The 20,641-nt window shown below is 41.1% G+C and overlaps 1 protein-coding gene across 1 annotated transcript; it reads right to left on the bottom strand.

Annotated features, from left to right (window-relative positions):
- Positions 1-7,799: 7,799 nt before the first annotated feature.
- LOC118362682 (ovarian cancer G-protein coupled receptor 1-like) lies at positions 7,800-19,645 on the bottom strand. Its single transcript, XM_035743221.2, has 2 exons — positions 19,373-19,645; positions 7,800-10,492 (listed from the first exon to the last, which is right to left on the bottom strand). The coding sequence occupies exon 2, from the start codon at positions 10,384-10,386 to the stop codon at positions 9,295-9,297; it is 1,092 nt and encodes a 363-aa protein (XP_035599114.1). The 5' UTR covers positions 10,387-10,492; positions 19,373-19,645; the 3' UTR covers positions 7,800-9,294.
- Positions 19,646-20,641: the final 996 nt, after the last annotated feature.

The following is a 20,641-nucleotide window of genomic DNA, read 5'->3' as shown; positions in this document are numbered from 1 at the left end:
AAACACATGGTATGGTTTCAGGCAACCTTGCAAAGAGAGTGGACATACTGTATTCTCCAGCCCCAAAAAATGATTATGCTCACACATAGTCACACAGCTAGTTCATCTGTTATTATCTTAGCTAACATGGATTAATAGAAAGCGAAGACATTCGGTGTGACCTTTCCAAATGAAGTCCTTTCCTTTAGGTTCACTCAAAGTCAAGATGATATCGTCCAAGGAAGCTTCTGTTGCTAGGGAAATAAATAAACCCAGGATATTCATTAGCTAGTTAGCTACTGGCTACACCTGAGAATGTTAAGTATTATTCGATGATGGAATTAGTTGCTTAGTTGCTCAAATTACAGTGTGAATTTAACCCTAGTTCCACCGAGCCATGTGTGTGCGTGCATTTCTGATTCGGTCTCTGTCCGTCGTACCCTAACAAGTGTGTTTGGAGTGAGATGCATTAGTCTGTTGGAATGTGCTTTGAAGTGTGTAGTTGTATTTTGAATCAAACCCAAACTGCCAAGGCACCACTCCTTCACAGGTGAAAGAGATAGAAAGGGTGAAATATGAGAACATACAAGACGGTTTGTTTTACTCTTATAATATGCCAGAGCAGAGATCTGAATAGGGTTGAAAAAGCTACCGGTAGTTTATCAAAGTTATACTTGAATAACGTATATATGAGAGAGAGTATAACTTTTTTTTATATCGGTCTCCACATTGTCCATGAGTGTCTAGTAGATAGACCATATGGTTCAATTAGTAATAAGGCCCTAGGAGGTGTGGTATATGGCCAATATACCACAGCTAAGGGCTGTTCTTATGCACGACGCAACGCAGAGTGTCGGAACACAGCCCTTAGCCGTGGTTTATTGGCCATATATCACAAACCCCCGAGGTGCCTTATTGCTATTATAAACTGGTTACCAATGTAATTAGAGCAGTAAAAATAAAATGTTTTGTCATACCCGTGGTACGGTCTGTTATACCATGGCTGTCAGCCAATTGGTATTCAGGGCTTGAACCACCGAGTTCATAAGAGAAAATAGCCTAACTAATAAAAAATCTCCCCACTGGGCACAGACGTCAGTTCAAAGTTTAGTTTTGATTTACATTTGGTTGAGATGTCAACTAACGTGCATGCAACGTGGAATCAACCAAAAATGTAACCCTATCATTGGATTTAGGTTAAAAGTTGGGTGAAAAAAAATACAAAATTAGCTTATTTTGATAACTTTTGGCAAGTCCAGAAGTATTTTGGGGTTGAAATTACATGGAAACAAAGTTGATTCAACTCGTTTTTGTAATCAACAACGGCATTATTTTCAATTAACTCTGCAACTTTTCCAACTATTTATGTTTTTCAAAACTGCTACCAGTTTGACTCCAAAACATTGACAACAAATATATACTGACATCGTAAAATAAACAAGTGTGTAAAATATAGATATTTCATGCTGAAACCCTAATACCAAACAACGGTATTCACTAAGTTGATGGTTTATAGTTAACATTGTTTTGTTTTTTGGAAAATCTTATTGAATTATTTAATGCATTTTACATGTGATAAGGCCACACAGAGGGACAGAGATAATCCTAGACACCTGTAAAAACTTGAAGTACCCAAAAGGGCCACTAGATGTCTTAAATCCTTAAAAAAGTCAAACATTTGGGTATTATACTAGTAAACTTAGTAAGTTTCAAGTGATATACCCATCTTTTGTAACCCTAGATCTGAATAAGATAAAATGACATGAAAGCCCTTTCTTCCAGAGAACAACTCTACAGAGGAATCCACACAACTCCATACATCAACCATCATGACAAATGTTTTGCCACTTTATTTTGACAGGGAGTCAATGCTGAGACCAAGGACTCTTTTCCAGATGAGTCCTGTTTAGTACAACAATACACATCAAAATACAACATACACATAAACAACACATCCACACACACATTAAAATGCATGTTATAATACACAACAATACATGAAAAGCAAAACACAGTCATAAAATATAGCTGGAAGCAGCAATGAATGGGGTTCACAGGATGACAGAAAGGACAAGATCAGAGTGGATTTACAGTGGTTTAAAATGGACACGTAAAATCTGACCAATTCCTTAGCTAAGTTAAGACATACGATAGGCCTACATTCCAAATGTGGTGTCATTTGGTCCTATGGTTCATGAGAAGAAGATTTCTTTAGTATTTTTAGCATCTTTGAATGCATCGATGTTATTTTCTCAAACTCTTTAGGGACTATTGACAAAGATTAAATTCAGAGTGAAGTATTAGCGTTACATCGTCAAAAGTCAACTATTAATAGTTTCCTTATTTTTTAAGATGTCAACACAAACTTAATGTCTCCGATAACCCCAAACAGTTTCAAGCTGTTATGCCATTGTGAAGTGGATTCACAAAGGATTTAAATGGACACATAACATCTGATTTCCTGCTTTATCACTAACTCAGCCATCTCTTAACAAATCCTTTAGCTTTTCTCAAACTAACTTAAGATATGTAGCATGGGCCTACATACTGAATTTGGTATTATATGGTTTTCCAAAATGTTGGAAGACAATCTATTCTGATGGCCCTTATCGGTCTTTGAGTCAAATTTTCTTTAGGAATATAGTGGAGTAAAAGTAAAAGTTGTTAAAAATATAAATAGTAAAGTACAGATATCCCCAAAAACAAGTCGAGTAGAACTTAGGTAAAAATAATTAAGTTCTTCCATAAAAACTAAAAGCAGATCAACCCAACTGAAGAGATCTCCAGAGTTAACCATCCATGAGACAGGGTCTGGCATCTCGTACATCTGTTAACAATGAAGTAAGGGACGGTGGAAGCTTATGCAGGAGGGATTTATAAACAAAGAGTGCAATGCATCAATCTACAATACTTCAAAGAGTGCAAGCCTACGTTCTGATACAAAATACAGTGATGCGTACTGAACCTATCGCCCACCAGGTGCTTTTGCTCTCTGAGCCTGACGTGAGGAAAACTCTCAATAGAGTAAACACTCACAAAGCAGCCGGCCCAGATGGTCTCCCAGGCTGTGTCCTCAGAGTGTGTGCTGACCAGCTAGCGGGCGTCTTCTCTGAAATCTTTTACCTGTTCCTGTCCCAGGTTGTAGTCCCTACATGCTTTAAGGAGACCCCCATCGTCCCAGTGCCCAAAAATAACTACGTGACATGCGCAAATGACTATTGTCCCATCGTGCTCACCTATGTGATCCTGAAGTGCTTCGGGAGGCTGGTCATGGCCCATATCAAGGCCCGCATGCCAGGTACACTGGCACTCCAATTTGCCTACAGCCACAACAGATCCACTGAAGATGCCATTTCTATCACTATTCACACAGCCATAACACATCTGGACACGAGGAACACCTATGTGAGAATGCTGTTCATTGACTGCAGTTCAGCAATCAACACTATTGTTCCCTCCAAGCTCGACACCAAGCTCAGAGCCCTGAGTCTGGACACACTCTGCAACTGGATCCTGGACTTCCTGACAGGCAGACCGCAAGCTGTGAGGATTGGCAACAACACCTCCTCCACACTGACTCAACGCAGCGGTATGTCATCAGTACTCCCCGTTCACCCCACGACTGCGTGGCTTTGCACGACACCAACTCCCTCAAGTTTGCTGACGACACCACGATTGTAGGCCTGATAACCAACCACGACAAGTCAGCCTATAGTGAGGAGGTAAGTGAACTGGCATTGTGGCATCATGACAACAACCTCTCCCTCATCGTCAGAAAACAAAGGAGTTGATTGTTGACTTCAGGAAGCATTGGAGGGAACATGCCCCGATCCAGATCAATGGGACTTTTTCAGAGAGTTCCTCTGTGTCCACATTGTCATGAACCAACACCATCACCACCCTTGGCAAGAGGGTGCAACAGCGTCTCTACTTCCTTCACCTTGTCGAGCTAACCACTATGTGCCGGGTTACCAGAGGTATTGCCGGATATATGAGACAGATGTGAAGAAAACATTTCCGATTAGACCAAACTGATATGAAAGGAAACAGCAAGAGGTCATAACTTCAGCAGAAGAAGAAAAACACGCAGCGAGAAGGCATTTCATGCATCACTGAGTACAGTGTGTCACTGCTAACGTCAGGCATGACTGCATTGGTCACAAAGCTAATCTCCCAAACAGCAAGAGAAAATAACATTAAACCAATGAATTGGTTACAGTACTTGCTCTACAGATTTATGTTCATATTTTCATGATGTGGTTAAACATAAAACATTTAAACAAATTACATTTGATCCCATTAGAGCCCCTGTGAAATGTTATATAAAGAGTCAGCAGTATTGTTACATTGGCTCCTTCGGTGTGAATTGATTTGACCCCTGGGTTCTTGTTCTGCTTTGAAATACTTTGATTTATGAACTCTGAATGTCTCAATGTTTGACCGCTTAGAACAACCAGTCCATCTTTCATTGATTTACAACTGCATAATTCACAATAGAAAAGCCTATTTCTCGCTCTCTCTCTCTCTCTGTTCTGGGGAGATGTGGTACTTTAAAACCAAACTCCTAATGCAAGGAGGGAAAACATGCAGCAGAAAATAATCTGTGCAGTGTGTGAAAGGTCAGATACGTTAGTTCCCATGTGGGTCGTTTAACCTGGAAATACTCAGGCTGTGTGGCCAGGACATGGCCTGGGAAGACATGGGTACGGGAAAAGGGATGGGGGCATTATGGGCCAGTTCCAACTAAGACATCCTTAAGATGGGCAGGGCAAACCCCTGGGAAAGAGAGTGCAGTAGAGAACACTGTGAACAACTTATGCTAAACACAGAAGTCAAGTAAGTCAAGACCTCTGGGTTACTACTGAGCTTGACCCCGTGCTGATGCTTCCCTGAATGCTCTCAACCAATGATGTATGTATATACAGTATGCCTATTCTCTCCACACACCTTCAGTTATGAATCTGAGCTGAGGAATCCTTACATACCCCTGAAACTGGAAGCAATTCACATATATTGAGCAGCAAGAATACCAGAGGACCTATTAAGATAACTACTTGTACATTGAACATAAACTAAACATGCAACAATTTCAAACATTTTACTGAGTTACATTATGTATAAGGAATTCAGTCAATTGAAATAAATTAAATTGGCCCTAATCTTTAAATGACTGGGAATACAGCTATGCATGTGTTGCTCATAAATACCTTAAAGAGAACAAGGTAGGGGTGTGGATTAGAAAAACTGTCGTACACGTCGACCCAGAGCATCCCAAACATCGGTGACTCAAATCGGTGACTTGTGGTGAGTATGCATGCCATGGAAGGACTGGGACATTTTCACAACTCCAGGAATTGTGTATAGATCCTTGCGACATGGGGCCGTGCATTGCCATGCTGAAACATGATGTGATGGCGGCGGATGAATGGCACGACAATGGGCCTCAGGATCTCGTCACGGTATCTCTGTGCATTTAAATTGCCATCGATAAAATACAATTGTGTTCGTTGCTCGTAGCTTATGCCTGCCCACACCATAACCCCACTGCCACCATGGGGAACTCTGTTCACAACGTTGACATCAGCAAACCGTTCACCCATACAACGCCATAAACGCTGTCTGCCATGTGCCCTGTACAGTTGAAACTGGGAGTCATCCGTGAAGAGTAAACTTCTCCAGCGTGTTAGTGAAGTCGATTACGACGCAGAACTGCAGTCAGGTCAATACCCTAGTGAGGACGCAGAGCACACAAATGAGCTGCCCTGAGATGGTTTCTGACAGTTTGTGCAGAAATTCTTTGGTTGTGCAAAGCCACAGTTTCATCAACTGTCCGAGTGGCTGGTCTCAGACAACACCGCAGGTGAAGAAGCCGGTACTGGAGATCCTGGACTGGCATGGTTACACGTGGTCTGCAGTTGTGAGGCCGGTTGGAAGTACTGCCAAATTCTCTAAAATGACAGCTCTGGTTGACATTCCTGCAGTCAGCATGCCAATTGCACGCTCCCTCAAAACTTGAGACATCTGTGGCATTGGGTTGTGTGACAAAACTGCACATTTTAGAGTGACTTTTTATTGTCCCCAGCACAAGGTGTAATGATCATGCTGTTTAATCAGCTTCTTGTTATGCCACACCTGCCAGGTGGATTATTATCTTGGCAAAGGAGAACTGCTCACCAACAGGGATGTAAACAAATGTGTGCACAACATTTAAGAGAAATAAACTATTGTGTGTATGAAACATTTCTGGGATATTTTATTTCAGGTCTTGAAACCAAAACTTTATATATTTTTGTTCAGTGTACTTAAAAAGAAACAATCAGGAAATAGAGATAAGTTTGGTCAAGAGGCTATGTTGATATGTCGTATCTGTGTTGATATGTCGTATCTGTGTTGATATGTCGTATCTGTGCTGATATGTCGTATCTGTGTTGATATGTCGTATCTGTGTTGATATGTCGTATCTGTGCTGATATGTCGTATCTGTGTTGATATGTCGTATCTGTGTTGATATGTCGTATCTGTGCTGATATGTCGTATCTGTGTTGATATGTCGTATCTGTGCTGATATGTCGTATCTGTGTTGATATGTCGTATCTGTGTTGATATGTCGTATCTGTGCTGATATGTCGTATCTGTGCTGATATGTCGTATCTGTGCTGATATGTCGTATCTGTGTTGATATGTCGTATCTGTGCTGATATGTCGTATCTGTGCTGATATGTCGTATCTGTGCTGATATGTCGTATCTGTGCTGATATGTCGTATCTGTGTTGATATGTCGTATCTGTGCTGATATGTCGTATGTGCTGATATGTATCTGTGTTGATATGTCGTATCTGTGCTGATATGTCGTATCTGTGCTGATATGTCGTATCTGTGCTGATATGTCGTATCTGTGCTGATATGTCGTATCTGTGTTGATATGTCGTATCTGTGTTGATATGTCGTATCTGTGCTGATATGTCGTATCTGTGCTGATATGTCGTATCTGTGTTGATATGTCGTATCTGTGTTGATATGTCGTATCTGTGTTGATATGTCGTATCTGTGTTGATATGTCGTATCTGTGTTGATATGTCGTATCTGTGCTGATATGTCGTATCTGTGCTGATATGTCGTATCTGTGCTGATATGTCGTATCTGTGTTGATATGTCGTATCTGTGTTGATATGTCGTATCTGTGTTGATATGTCGTATCTGTGTTGATATGTCGTATCTGTGTTGATATGTCGTATCTGTGTTGATATGTCGTATCTGTGCTGATATGTCGTATCTGTGTTGATATGTCGTATCTGTGTTGATATGTCGTATCTGTGTTGATATGTCGTATCTGTGTTGATATGTCGTATCTGTGCTGATATGTCGTATCTGTGTTGATATGTCGTATCTGTGTTGATATGTCGTATCTGTGTTGATATGTCGTATCTGTGTTGATATGTCGTATCTGTGCTGATATGTCGTATCTGTGTTGATATGTCGTATCTGTGCTGATATGTCGTATGAATTCAGAGTCACTCTCAAAACCAAAAACACACAATGAATAGTACAGAATGTGATGAAAGATTAAAAGCTGACAATGTTGCAGAAAGAACTTGGTATTGAAGATAGTTTTCAACTCAGGCTTATACACAAGGCAGCATCACCTGTGCAAGTGTCCTGCACGTGTTAAAGAAAGTATAAAACATTATTTTTAAAAACAAAAAGCTTCATATTCATATGTTACTACCTTAATTATAACACTTTTACTATGTCATATGTCCAAGGCCACTGTAACAGAATGACACAGACTGTATGCCAGACAAAAACCATTGATTGCAAAGTTCAACAAAGCATACAGCTCTATGCACAAGGACTACTTTTAACAATTTCCACTGAATATTTGACAAAAACATTGACTCGAAGAACAGTACAGATGTAAAGTTTGGTAACAGAATGCCAATATAATCTCCCTCACTTTTTTTGGACCACGTTTTACTCCAAATTAAGATTCAAAGATGTTTGCAGAAAGAATCGGTGTCAAGCTATGATTTGACAACTTGAGTTTGAAAAGAAAAATCTACTTTGGTTATTGAACTACATACAGTAAGTGAAGTGGATTAACACCCGGAAACAGATGGTCACATCATGAGACCATGATCTGTACTATACAGAAGTGCATAATTATGAATGTCCTTCTCCTCATTGTGATGTATCCTGAAAAGGTACACAAAGGTAGAACAAATGTAATGCATTATTCTACACGATGGCTATTAAATTTGGTTGGTCCGGTTCGGACCCAATCTGTACCAATCATAGACGTCATTGTTTCACAACAAAGTACAGCACCAAAATGAAGCACAATAGAGCAGAGTACAGTAAAGGTCAGTACAGTACAGTATAGTTCAGAAAAGTACATGTCAGTACAGCACAGTATAGTTCAGCATAGTAAAGGTCAGTACAGTACAGTAGAAACAGACATCTATGATTGGTTTAGATTTGGACTGACAAAATGTAAACTACTTTTCCACGTCCATGGACGTGCGGTGTCCGTCGGTGCTCAGTGGGTGAGAGGGCTGGTTACAGTAAATGGAAATAGAGAGGGCTCATGAGAGTCATGGCAAGGTGACAATAAGAACCAGGAGAAGGGATTTCAACTGGAGAAGTCATTCCGTTACCAATTTGGTAACAAAATGACACGTTTTAAATCACTTAATAAATCATAAACCAAATTGTTATCAGTAAAAACACTCAAATCGGTAGGTCTACCTTTAATTGCTACTTATGTGAACTTTCATTATCCTCCCTCCTCACGAGGGAGAGAAATTAGAAGATATCTTGAAGATATGTTTCTGGTAAGAGAATGACGAGACACTAGGCAATATTCCTTAAACTTACAGATGCCAAAACATTTCTGCAAAACTAAATATAAATATATAGATATTACTTGGAAGGGTCTTTACTTCAACATTACTGGGTTTTGATGTATTTCTAATACCTTTAAGACTTTTTCTGGTAGATGTTTTATAAGACCCCTTTTCTATCTGGTTGAACAGAAATCAAAGCCTTTGCTTATTCCACATGTTTTGCATTGGAAATGGTTGAAAAATGTATATATAAGTTAATTTCTCAAAAATATAGACTCTTAGCTTTCATTTGACAGCAAATTTGATGGGCTCCGATGAACTTCACATGTTACTGCTCATGGGGCTGCCCATAATGTCTCATGTCCAATGTCCTGTCACTGTATGTATTTTTCCCCCGACCTTCTCTCTCATCCAAATACGACCCTAGCTCCTAGTCTACTATTCAAGTGTCTTTAGGTCCTTCAAAAGAGCTTCATAAAACCCATGTATTATTAATATTACTACTAGACGTCAGCAGTGTGACTGAGACTTTTCTGTTCTCGTTGGAGGTGGCCACCTCGGAGTCTGTACCTGTGGCTGTGACGGGGCTGTGCTGTCCCCTGTGGCAGCAGCAGCAGAGGGCCTGCCTACAGGCCTCCTGGGCTTGTTGGATCCCCTGCTGGGCCCTCTCACTGACGAAACAGTACAGCGCTGGGTCGGCCACGCAGTTGAAGCTGGTGAGCAGCAGGGAGACGTGGTAGTAGTTGAAGATGTTGATTATGAAGGGGCAGTCTCTTTCTAAGATGGTACGCACCAGCAGGAACACGTGGTATGGAGAGAAACACACCAGGAAAATGACAATGGTGCTGGTCACCAGGTTCTTGATGCGCGTTTTCTGGGTGCTTTGCGTGCCTACGCTTTTTCCGACCGCCCGCAGGACGCGGAGATACGACACGGACAGGATGCCTAGTGGGAACAGGAAGCCAACAGCGAAACGGTAGTAGTTGATTGGGTACTCCCACGGCTGCATGGGGTAGTGCTCAAAGCACACCGATTGGTTGGTGCTGTCCCTGCTTAGCTCCTTGTGTCTGAAAAAGACAACACCCACAGCAATCTCTTTCAGCCAGATGAAGGCGCTGGCCAACGTGGCTGCCCGCATGCTTCGAAAAGCTGTGAAGCGGAATGGGTACACTACGGCCAGGTAACGGTCTATAGAGATACAACATAAGAATCCGATACTAACATAAATGTTTTCATAGAGCAGGAAGCCACACAGCTGGCAAAGCCACTCAGTTTGTCTCCAGTCATCTCCCTGGAAGATGTACTGCAGCCAGAGAGGCAGAGAGGCCAGGTAGAGGAGGTCTGACACGGTCAGGTTGAGCAGGTAGATCCCCAGTTCGTTCTTGTCTCTCAGCTGAAGCCAGGCGTGGTAGAGGGAGAAGGCGTTGGTGGGAACGCCAATCAAAAGAACCAGGATGTAGGCCACAGAGAACAGGTACTGGTGGATCTCATGGCTGATGGTGCAGTTAATGTGGTCTGGCTCAGCCTCAGACATGTTGACTGTCATAGCAGACGTGGTCCACATGCTTTGTTCCTGTCTGTTAGCACCCACACAGTACCAGGCTGTGGGGCCCAGCACAGTGAGTTTGACTCAAAACAACGACTGTCCCGGCCATTCCACTCACTCAGCTCTGGAAGAAGAAGAAACAACAAAATGTCACGAGGAAAAGATTTTTGTTTTGTCATTGAGTTCCTGAAATGAAAATGATACAATGAGAGTCCTTTGATAGAGTAATATAATAATGCACGGACTAAGAACAAGGCTTTAGCAGCAGACTGTGACAATCTGACATTTTGTTTTCCAATTTTCACCCAAAATGACTAACTGCCTGTAGCTCAGGACAGAAAGGAAGGATATGCATATTCTTGATACCATTTGAAAGGAAACACGTTGAAGTTTGTGTAAATGTGAAATGAATGTAGGAGAATATAACACAATAGATCTGGTAAAGGATAATACAAAAACAATACAAAAAACCCATGCATTTTCTATTTAAAAAAAATTCCATCATCTTTAAAATGCAAGAGAAAGGCCATAATGTAATATAGGGGTTTAGGAGCAATTTAGACTTTGTCCATTAGATGGCAGCAGTGCATGTGCAAAGTTTCAGACTGACCCAGTGAAGCATTGCAATACTGCACAGTATTTTGTATTAAGTCTGCCCAAATGTGCCGAACTGGTCAATTGATACATTTTCAAGTACATAACTACAGAAACATACAAAAATGATATGGTAATACAAAATTGAAGCTTATACACTAACCAGGAATGTGATACATGATGGATCATTAGCTTATACATGAACTTTCACACATCAAGATGGCCGGGCAGTGTGGGTGCGGACCCAGAGAAGGCATGTGTTTAAACTGTAGAACCCTCTTCCTACATTTGAATTATAAAAAATGATTTGATCAAACTATGCTACGTTTCATCTCTGGGACCCTCAGGGTGACAAATCAGAGCAAGATTACTGAATGTAAGTACATTATTTACCTTCAGAGGTGAATATATCAAACCAGTTGCCGTGGTAAAAGTGTTTTGTTGTTGTGCACTCCCCTCAAACAATAACATGGTATTTTTTTCACTGTAATAGCTACTGTAAATTGGACAGTGCAGTTAGATTAACAGGAATGTAAGCTTTCTGCCCATATAAAGACATGTGTATGTCCTGGAAAGTTTGCTGTTACTTACAACGTCCTTATAGTCACATTAGCGCACGTGAGCAACAACCGTCCCGGTATGGGGACACCGTAGTGTCTGGAAGAAGAAACAACAAAATGTCACGAGGATTTATGTTTTGTCATTGTGTTCCTGAAATCAAAATGATACAATGAGAGTCCTTTGACAGAGTAATATAAGAACAAGGCTTTAGCAGCAGACTGGGACAATCTGAGATAGCTACTCACATCCTAAAATGTGACTAGTTTCAGGAAACATTTGAGCTTTCGTGTTTTATTTAACCATGTGCCTTAATAACAAAAGTGTATGTCATGTGTAAATACGAAAACACTTCAATTACAAGCCCAGTTGGTTTAGCCACAGAAAAAAAGACAGGAACCTTCCCGCTAGCCGTGATCGGTTGAGATAACGAATGGGCTGGACATCCTGAGAGATGAGTTTCAGATTGGTCTGCTGTGTAGCATCTTCTGTCTATAAAATGAGCTGCTCGCTATGTGCAATTATTTCTACTGCAGTTTTTTTCTAAAGATATAACGTTAGCCATGGAGGTCAGTGGGAAAGAGTTGTGATGGACTACTTTCAGGAGGACGATTCTTATGCCATTTGCACACGGTCAGTGTGAACCAGAGTGACTTGACACAACAGACCAAGTAAGCTGTACAAACAAAACTCAAACGACGTCTTATGCCGTGAAGTGTTCATTTTTATTTCATCATTTTAGTTAAGAACAAATTCTTATTTACAATGACGTCCTACCCCAGCCAAACCCTAACCCGGATGACGCTGGGCCAATTGTGCACCACCCTATGGGACTCCCAATCATGGCCGGTTATGAGTCTAGCTATAGTTTCAGATATTATACATTTCTAGAAAGACCAGAGTGAACACTTTTGCCTGAGATTGCTGGTGTAGTGAAGGACAGCACTATGACAGGGGTCAACATCCCACAGCTGGTTGGACTGGAGGATGGTACTGTGCTGGTGGAAAGCTATGGCCGGCAACAACACCTGACTCCGTACTTCAGGCTGCTGCCACAGATCAAGCAGTACCAGCACTTCAGGTGAATATCATTTTCATTGCATGAGGTTATTCCTGTTATCTAAACTTGGGATGTGAATTGATGTCATGCAAGGTTGTAATGTATTTTCAATTTGTTTTGTTTTCAATCCTGTTTTACAGCTTAGATGCAGATATGGGGCTGCAGGGTAGCCTAGTGGTTAGAGCATTGGACTAGTAACCGAAAGGTTGCTGACAAGGTACAAATCTGTTGTTCTGCCCCTGAACAGGCAGTTAACCCACTGTTCCTAGGCCGTCACTGAAAATAAGAATTTGTTCTTAACTGACTTGCCTAGTTAAATAAAGGTAAAATAAAGATGCACTGGAGCCTGGTGTGGTCGCCAAGGAGCATTCGGACTCAGTTGGGACCAGGTTTCAACTGCTGAGCAACGCTGACATTCTTCCTCCCATAGATGGTCTGCCTGTACAAGCACCACTTGGACTGGACACAGCTTGACAAACGTCTATTTTTGAGAAGATCAGGGAGCTTTGCGACGAAGAGACTATGGACATCAGATGACCTACACCAAAGTCAAGGGCAGGACAGAAACAGGCTCTCCGAATAGATTCCCTTGTTCATGCGTGGTTCGGACAGACAAGTTCATCACTGGCGGTGAGTTCAGTCATCAGCACTATCTGCAGTGCCTCTATTCACATTACTCTCTCCTAACACACACCATATGTTGCTGCTACTATTTATTTCTTTATCCTGCTGCTCTGCCACTTTACCCCTTATTGTATGCATACAGCTTACAGTTGAAGTCGGAAGTTTACATACACTTAGGTTGGAGTCATTTTCAACCACTCCACGAATGTATTGTTAACAAACTATAGTTTTGGCAAGTCGGTTAGGACACCTACTTTGTGCATGACACGAGTAATGTTTCCAACTATTGTTTGCAGACAGATTATTTCACTGTATCACAATTCCAGTGGGTCAGAAGTTTACATACACTAAGTTGTCATGTAAAGTTCCAGAAAAGTATGTCATGGCTTTAGAAGGTGTACCTGTGGATGTATTTCAAGGCCTACCTTCAAACTCAGTGCCTGTTTGCGTGACATCATGGGGAAATCGAAAGAAATCAGCCAAGACCTCAGAAAAATAATTGTAGACCTCCACAAGTCTGGTTCATCCTTGGGAGCAATGTATAAATGCCTGAAGGTACCACGTTCATCTGTACAAACAATAGTACGCAAGTATAAACACCAGAGACGCTTTCTGTCTCCTAGAGATGTACTTTGGTGCGAAAAGTGCAAATCAATCCCAGAACACCAGCAAAGGACCTTGTGAAGATGCTGGAGGAAACAGGTACAAAAGTATCTATATCCACAGTGTAACGAGTCCTATATTGACATAACCTGAAAGGCCGCTCAGCAAGGAAGAAGCCACTGCTCCAAAACCACCATAAAAAAGTCAGACTACAGTTTGCAACTGCACATGGGGACAAAGATCATACTTTTTGGAGAAATGTCCTCTGGTCTGATGAAACAAAAATTGAAATGTTTGGCCATAATGACCATCATTATGTTTCGAGAATCCAATTTCCAATTTGTAAATTTGTAAGTCGCTCTGGATAAGAGCGTCTGCTAAATGACTTAAATGTAATGTAAATGAGAATAAAGGGGGGACTTGCAAGCCGAAGAACACCATCCCAACCATGAAGCACATGGGATGGCAGCATCATGTTGTGGGGGTGCTTTGCTACAGGAGGGAGTGGTGCACTTCACAAAATAGATGGCATCATGAGGTAGGAAATTGATATGGATATATTGAAGCAACATCTCAAGACATCCGTCAGAAAGTTAAAGCTTGGTCACAAATGGGTCTTCCAAATGAACAATGACCCCAAGCATACTTTCAAAGTTGTGGCAAAATGGCTTAAGGACAACAAAGTCAAGGTATTGGAGTGGCCATCACAAAGCTCTGACCTCAATCCTATAGAAAACTTGTGGGCAGAACTGAAAAAGCATGTGCGAGCAAGGAGGCCTACAAACCTGACTCAGTTACACCAGCTCTGTCAGGAGGAATGGGCCAAAATTCCCCCAACTTATTGTGGGAAGCTTGTGGAAGGCTATCCGAAACGTTTGACCCAAGTTAAGCAATTTAAAGGCAATGCTACCAAATAATAATTGAGTGTATGTAAACTTCTGACCCACTGGGAATGTGATGAAAGAAATAAAAGCGGAAAGAAATAATTCACTTTACTATTGTTCTGACATTTCACATTCTTAAAATAAAGTGGTGATCCTAACTGACCTAAGACAGGGCATTTCTACTAGGATTAAATGTCAGGATTGTGAAAAACTGAGTTTAAATGAATTGGGCTAAGGTGTATGTAAACTTCCGACTTCAACTGTAACTGTCATTGATATTGATATTGTTCTTGTAAACACAGTATATTATTTTGTTCTCTCTCTCTAAGAATTGACACCATCTATTGTTGATATTGCTAGAATGCAAGTAACCATTTCGCTGTAGAGACACACCCACTTAGCAAGAGTCTGGGTAAGTGTCATCTAATATTTGGACACTTTCTGTTTACCTTATTTTAGGCTTCTACTTTTACCACTTTTGGTAGTAAACTTTACTACACTACTCACTGTTTAGCACATGACCTCACATGTGAATCCTTAAAGAGATGGGTGGGGCTGGTTTAAGAGGGTGTGAACAATGCTGAATGGGTGTAGACAAAGAAGAGCTCTCCACTAGGTACCACAGCATTCAAGGGACATTTTCTCAAAAAATACTTTCCCCATTCTTCCTCAACTGTAGTGTATGATATACCATTTTATAGTCTCGGATTTTATCCAATGTAAAAAACACAATTTAAAATGTTGCTACATAAGACCGAATCAAGGCGGTCGGTCACAAATAGCATACCAGTATCCTGTTACAGATGCAACTATTTGCAAGCTTTACTTAATAACTCCAGACCTCCAATTGGAGTGATTCTTCTGTGCTGCTGTGAGTGACCTCAGGAGGACAGAGGAGAGTACAGGGAACAGTTTGCCCAACTTTATCTTAGACTAGCCCTCCACAAAAAGGCCTGCAGGACAGAGAGAAGATCTCATCATAACTTAGACCCAGTCAAAACTTCACAGCTTCTCAGGGAAGCCATATGCTATTTTGTAAACCATTAACACATGAATGACAAACCTAATGAAAACTTATATTATGCCTGTGTAGTAACAGTTTATTACACTAGTAACAACACTCAAACATTCAGTGTGTGAGCATTAAAATACAGGGCATTGCTCTGTTAAGGCATGATAAATTACACACACTAGCTGGTGTGATTTCCCAAGAGCTTTTGCTGTTCTATGTGAAATGATCCTCTGCTTTATCACACAGGCAGAGATCAGTGAGGTCTGCACTCTACTAGCTGGCCTTAACTACATGTATTGATTGGCCAGGCCTTGCTACCAGGTGATTAGTGAGTCTGCCAACAGCCCTAAGCATTTTACCGTGGCAAACTAAATTGGAACTACTGTGGCTTTATATCAGAAATACAAGATAGTCAACACAGAGGGAGGACAGCACGGTAACCATGGAAACAGGACAAGCAAGATAGTGTATGTCACATGACCAACATTTGATAAAAGTTCCCCCTGTGGCCAAGATGCACTGTACTCATGCCTGGAGTAGTAACACGTGCTGCTGAAGGACAAGGAGTTTGTCTCAAATCAACATTACTTTTCAAGAATGATGTGATGAAATATTAAAACGCATCATTAGCCTCAGGTCCTTCCTACACTGTGACATTATTCCAAAATGAACACGTCCATGAGTTACTCTGCGCTAACTTCTGTCCTCATATAACCTGTCTAAATATGCCCATGCCCATGTGCAGATGGAGATTTGGATCAACACAAAGACATAAACCATCCCCACTGAAACTGATGTGTAGCCACGGGCGTGTTCAGTAGGCAGGAAATGTGAAACCATTTAGAACACACATTTGGTTGCAAAAACGCTTAACTACGTTGTGCTGAACACAACAAATATTTGTTTAAACTGTGCCCCCTATTTCACACAGCAGATCTCTGTAGTCGAGGAACAGCCAACCCCTAGAGGTGCTCAGGCTGAGGCTGATGATGTTGTTGACAGGCAGGTCCAGGACAGCAAGTCCTGGAATTCCCAGTGGACCCTTAGCATGTAATGAGCATCTCTTTCCAATAAAGACAAGCCTAGAATAACAAATCTGTCCTATCTGGGCTAATTCAGTCTAATCACGTCTGACATGGAATTATGTACGTGTCTGAAATAGCACCGTATTCCCTATATAATGTATTATATTTCCTATATAGTACCTTATTCCATCTATAGTGCAATACTTTTGACCAGAGTCCTATTGGGTCCCATTTCAGACACAAACCATGAGAACTCAAGTCACGCATCAACATGTGGTCATTCTGTATTGTCACACGCAAGACTATACACTGAGAAAAAAATATTTCCAAAAGGGTTCTTCGGCTGTCCCCATAGGATAACCCTTTTTGGTTCCAGGTAGAACCATTTTGGGTTCCATGTAGAGCCATCTGTGGAAATGGTTCTACATGGAACCCAAAAGGGTTCTACCCGGAACCAAAAACAGTTCTTCCAATACCCACACCAGCATACCACTTGAAAAAAGCAATGTACTGGTAATGCGTTCTAATTTCAAGTGTTATGCAGGTGTGGATATTGGAACATGCCTGCTCCACAGGCTTACGTCCTTCTCTGGTTCTATTCAGTTCAATTAAATACAGATTTATATATCCCATCAGGGATATTTGTCCCATCAGGGGCAATTACAGAGCCGTGGAGGAGAAGCAGAGAGAGCAACAGGTGTACCAGGCAGCAAGTTGGTCATTATAACCACCACATCCTCATTATAATCATAATGTACACTCACTCACATTAGTCCTTTGTTGTGTGATCCCATTGGGCAAAAGTACAGTACCAAATCATAATTGGTTTACGAGGACATTAGCTACTGATTGATATTGTATTAGGATGATTTCTAGTATGAATATTTTAGATCAATAACAACATTCCCTGTCCTTTCTGCAGGATGTGGCTGACATTATGGTCATAAAGAGGAGTCAGTGCATACCATAACTTTCTCTACCAGCACCAGACCAATAAAGACTGAACAATAAATCAGCAGAATACAAACATCACAGCACAATCATACCTTGAGCTAATATCTTACTGAAAGTTTAAAGGATGTCACGCTGCTTGCTTAGGAAGTCCCACTTCCTCCTGACTAACACCGAAGCTCCAACCCAGGCCCTCTGCCTTGCAAGAACAAGTGACTGCTCTCCTGAAGCTTCTTACCAGTCTGGGTCTCACGAAAAGCTAGCTATTCGCTGGAGCGGGTGAGGACACTTCAGGCTGACGATTAAGTTTCACACATCCCCATGTGCTACATTCATCCCTCAAACTTCCTTAACAGTGACCCCAGCGTTGAACTGAGTGCAACTGTAGATCTCGGTCACAGCACCCCTGTAAATAAATGACCGCACATTACTTACTTAGAGAGCACTGCTTCCTCCTGATTCGGCGCACACCGACGCTTGAACCTAGGACCTCTGCTTCGGACCTCTGCTTCGCTAACACAAGTTACCACCCTCCTTGACAACGTTCGAGTTATCCAAATAGGATAGCTCCATCGGTGACATTTCAAGCAAGCTGTGGAGTGAGTTTACGGTGCGTTCTGAAGTCTGTTACAAAAGCACTACCGTAAGTTGCCAACGAGTAGAGATCCACTTCATGTCTGGTTAATTTCAGCAGTTTCTACTTTCCTTTCTAAATAGTCATTTGGGGATTGTGTGTGTAGGAGACAAAGTCTGAATCAATTCATAGCTCAATGCCAGCCAAGCTATTCATTCATAGACTAATGCCACAGGGGATGAAGGCTGGCAGCTCTGTGGTACCCAACTTTTGTCACCGGAGGGCATTGCTTGGTCCACTAAGAGAGACTGAGAACATGGTTTGGCCCACTGAGAAGCTCCAATATGCATCGGCATATTTTCTTGTCCTCTTTGTTTGACTTCTTAACCTACGTAGTACTCTTGTGCTAAACTCCCAAACAATACTTATTCCACCACCAGTTGAGCAGAATTTAATGCATACTCCAATATCGGACAATGATAAAAAAAAATATATATAGCCTAATACCACCCAGAATAAAAAATACGTTAGAATGTCCCCAACGAGGATAGTAGCCTATGTTCATTTATTTTTTAAGCTAGAAAATACATTACTGTTATTGATATTACTCACTCAACAATATGCTAAATCCTTTCCAAAATCTTGCACCTGTTAATCGCATTGGTCTCCATGCAGAACTCTTGTCCACTGGCTAACCTACGGTCCACACCACAGCACCATGCACTTCCCATTAAGTAAGCTACTGTAAAGATGTTCAATAGGATAACTGTTTTTAGAAGGCGTTAATAGGATACATACAAATGCAGGCTACTTAGGATACATATAATCTAGACTACTTCCCTCAGACACCAAACACAGGAAAGCCTATTGTACAATTGTAAACAGCACAACATTTAGGGATTATTTGCAAAGATAAATAAGCGCACTGAGAAAATATAAGTGCATTTCAAACAATACTTTTAAAAACCAATTAGATCCACCAAGGCTTAGCCTATACATTATTCAAAAACTCGAAATGCTATGGTAGTGCCGCAATGAACAGGCTATATTGCACTATACAGTAGACTACTTAAGCCACAAACGCCAATAATTAGCGATATACTAAAGATATGATTTTACCTTATCCACGCGCCTTGAAATAGGCTGTTCGCGGTCTTTGATGGTGAGAGTCGCTAGGTTTCTCGGCAGTAACTCTCTCAGTGCTTTGAAGAACCAAGCGCTTGGTTACTGACCAATCCGAAAGTAAGGCTGCTGTAGCGCGAAAGAGGCACTGCTCACATCTGGCGTTAGAGACGGGAGGGCACGGTGGTTACGAGCTTTATAGGGCTCAGTGCCACAGACCAACAGATTCTGAGAAACCCTACTTTCATTATAAGAATGCTGGTTTCGCTAGTGCCTTATTTTGTCAGCATATCTTCTTGAACTATATCAGAGTAATTTCCTTCCCCCTTCCCAGTACATTATAACCCTCGCCTGTGTGCCTATTCATGCGAGTAATGTTAGAAACGACCCTCTGGTAATATTTAAACTTGAGTCAGTTGCACAGTATGGGTGGGTCTTGCTCTTATTCAGCAGTGGATGTATGGTTAAAGGATAAGGTCATTTTCATGTAAAGGTACCAAAGAGCACCAAGTTTATATGAGTATATCAAATTTGGTCTCAAATCAAAGTGTCTATATTTTTGTGAAATGAAGGCATAGATACGTTTGCTTATTCTTAATATTTAGGATGAAAAATGGTTGACAAAGGCTTTGATTTCTGGGCACACCGATGGAAAAGGGGTCTAAAAAAACGACTAGAAAAAGTATTTAAAAGTATTAGAAATGCATCAAAACACAATGTTTAACTAAAGGCCCTTGAAAACTAACATTAACATTTATATTTAATTTTGCATTAATGATTTGCCTTCATAATAGTCACAAACCACGTTGCAGTAGTGCATAGTCCAGCACAGTAGAGTATAGTTCAGTGCATTACAGTTCAGTAGAACACATGAGTAGTGTACAGTATGTAATATTCAACTGAACTACACTCTTTACTGTGCTCTACTGTACTGAACTCTACTGTAATGTACTGTGCTGTTCTGTGATGTCCAAACTTGTGAAATATAGACATCTATGATTGGTACAGATTTAGTCTGGCTTGGACCAACCAAATTTGGTCTTGTTTGGAGATCGAGCTCATTATAATAATAGCTTGTGTGTAGAATAATACCCAAACATTTAAATATAACGAAGGGAGGGACATTCATAGTTATTCATTTCTATAGAGAACAGATCAACGACCCATGATGTCCTGTTACCAGGTTTTACTGTCATTCTGTTATGAAACGTTGCATCTGGACTGTTACTCAAGTAAAATGTGTTTTAGTAACATTTTCAGTGACAA

This window comes from Oncorhynchus keta, chromosome 29, assembly GCF_023373465.1.
Source record: "Oncorhynchus keta strain PuntledgeMale-10-30-2019 chromosome 29, Oket_V2, whole genome shotgun sequence".
NCBI classification, from domain to species: Eukaryota; Metazoa; Chordata; class Actinopteri; order Salmoniformes; family Salmonidae; genus Oncorhynchus; species Oncorhynchus keta.
Note: the sequence above shows the minus strand (reverse complement) of the source record. Positions and strands in the feature narration are given on the sequence as shown.

Bases quoted from the DNA above. Each gene is read 5' to 3' on its own strand.
- LOC118362682 (XM_035743221.2), bottom strand. From the start codon at position 10,386: ATGTGGACCACGTCTGCTATGACAGTCAACATGTCTGAGGCTGAGCCA.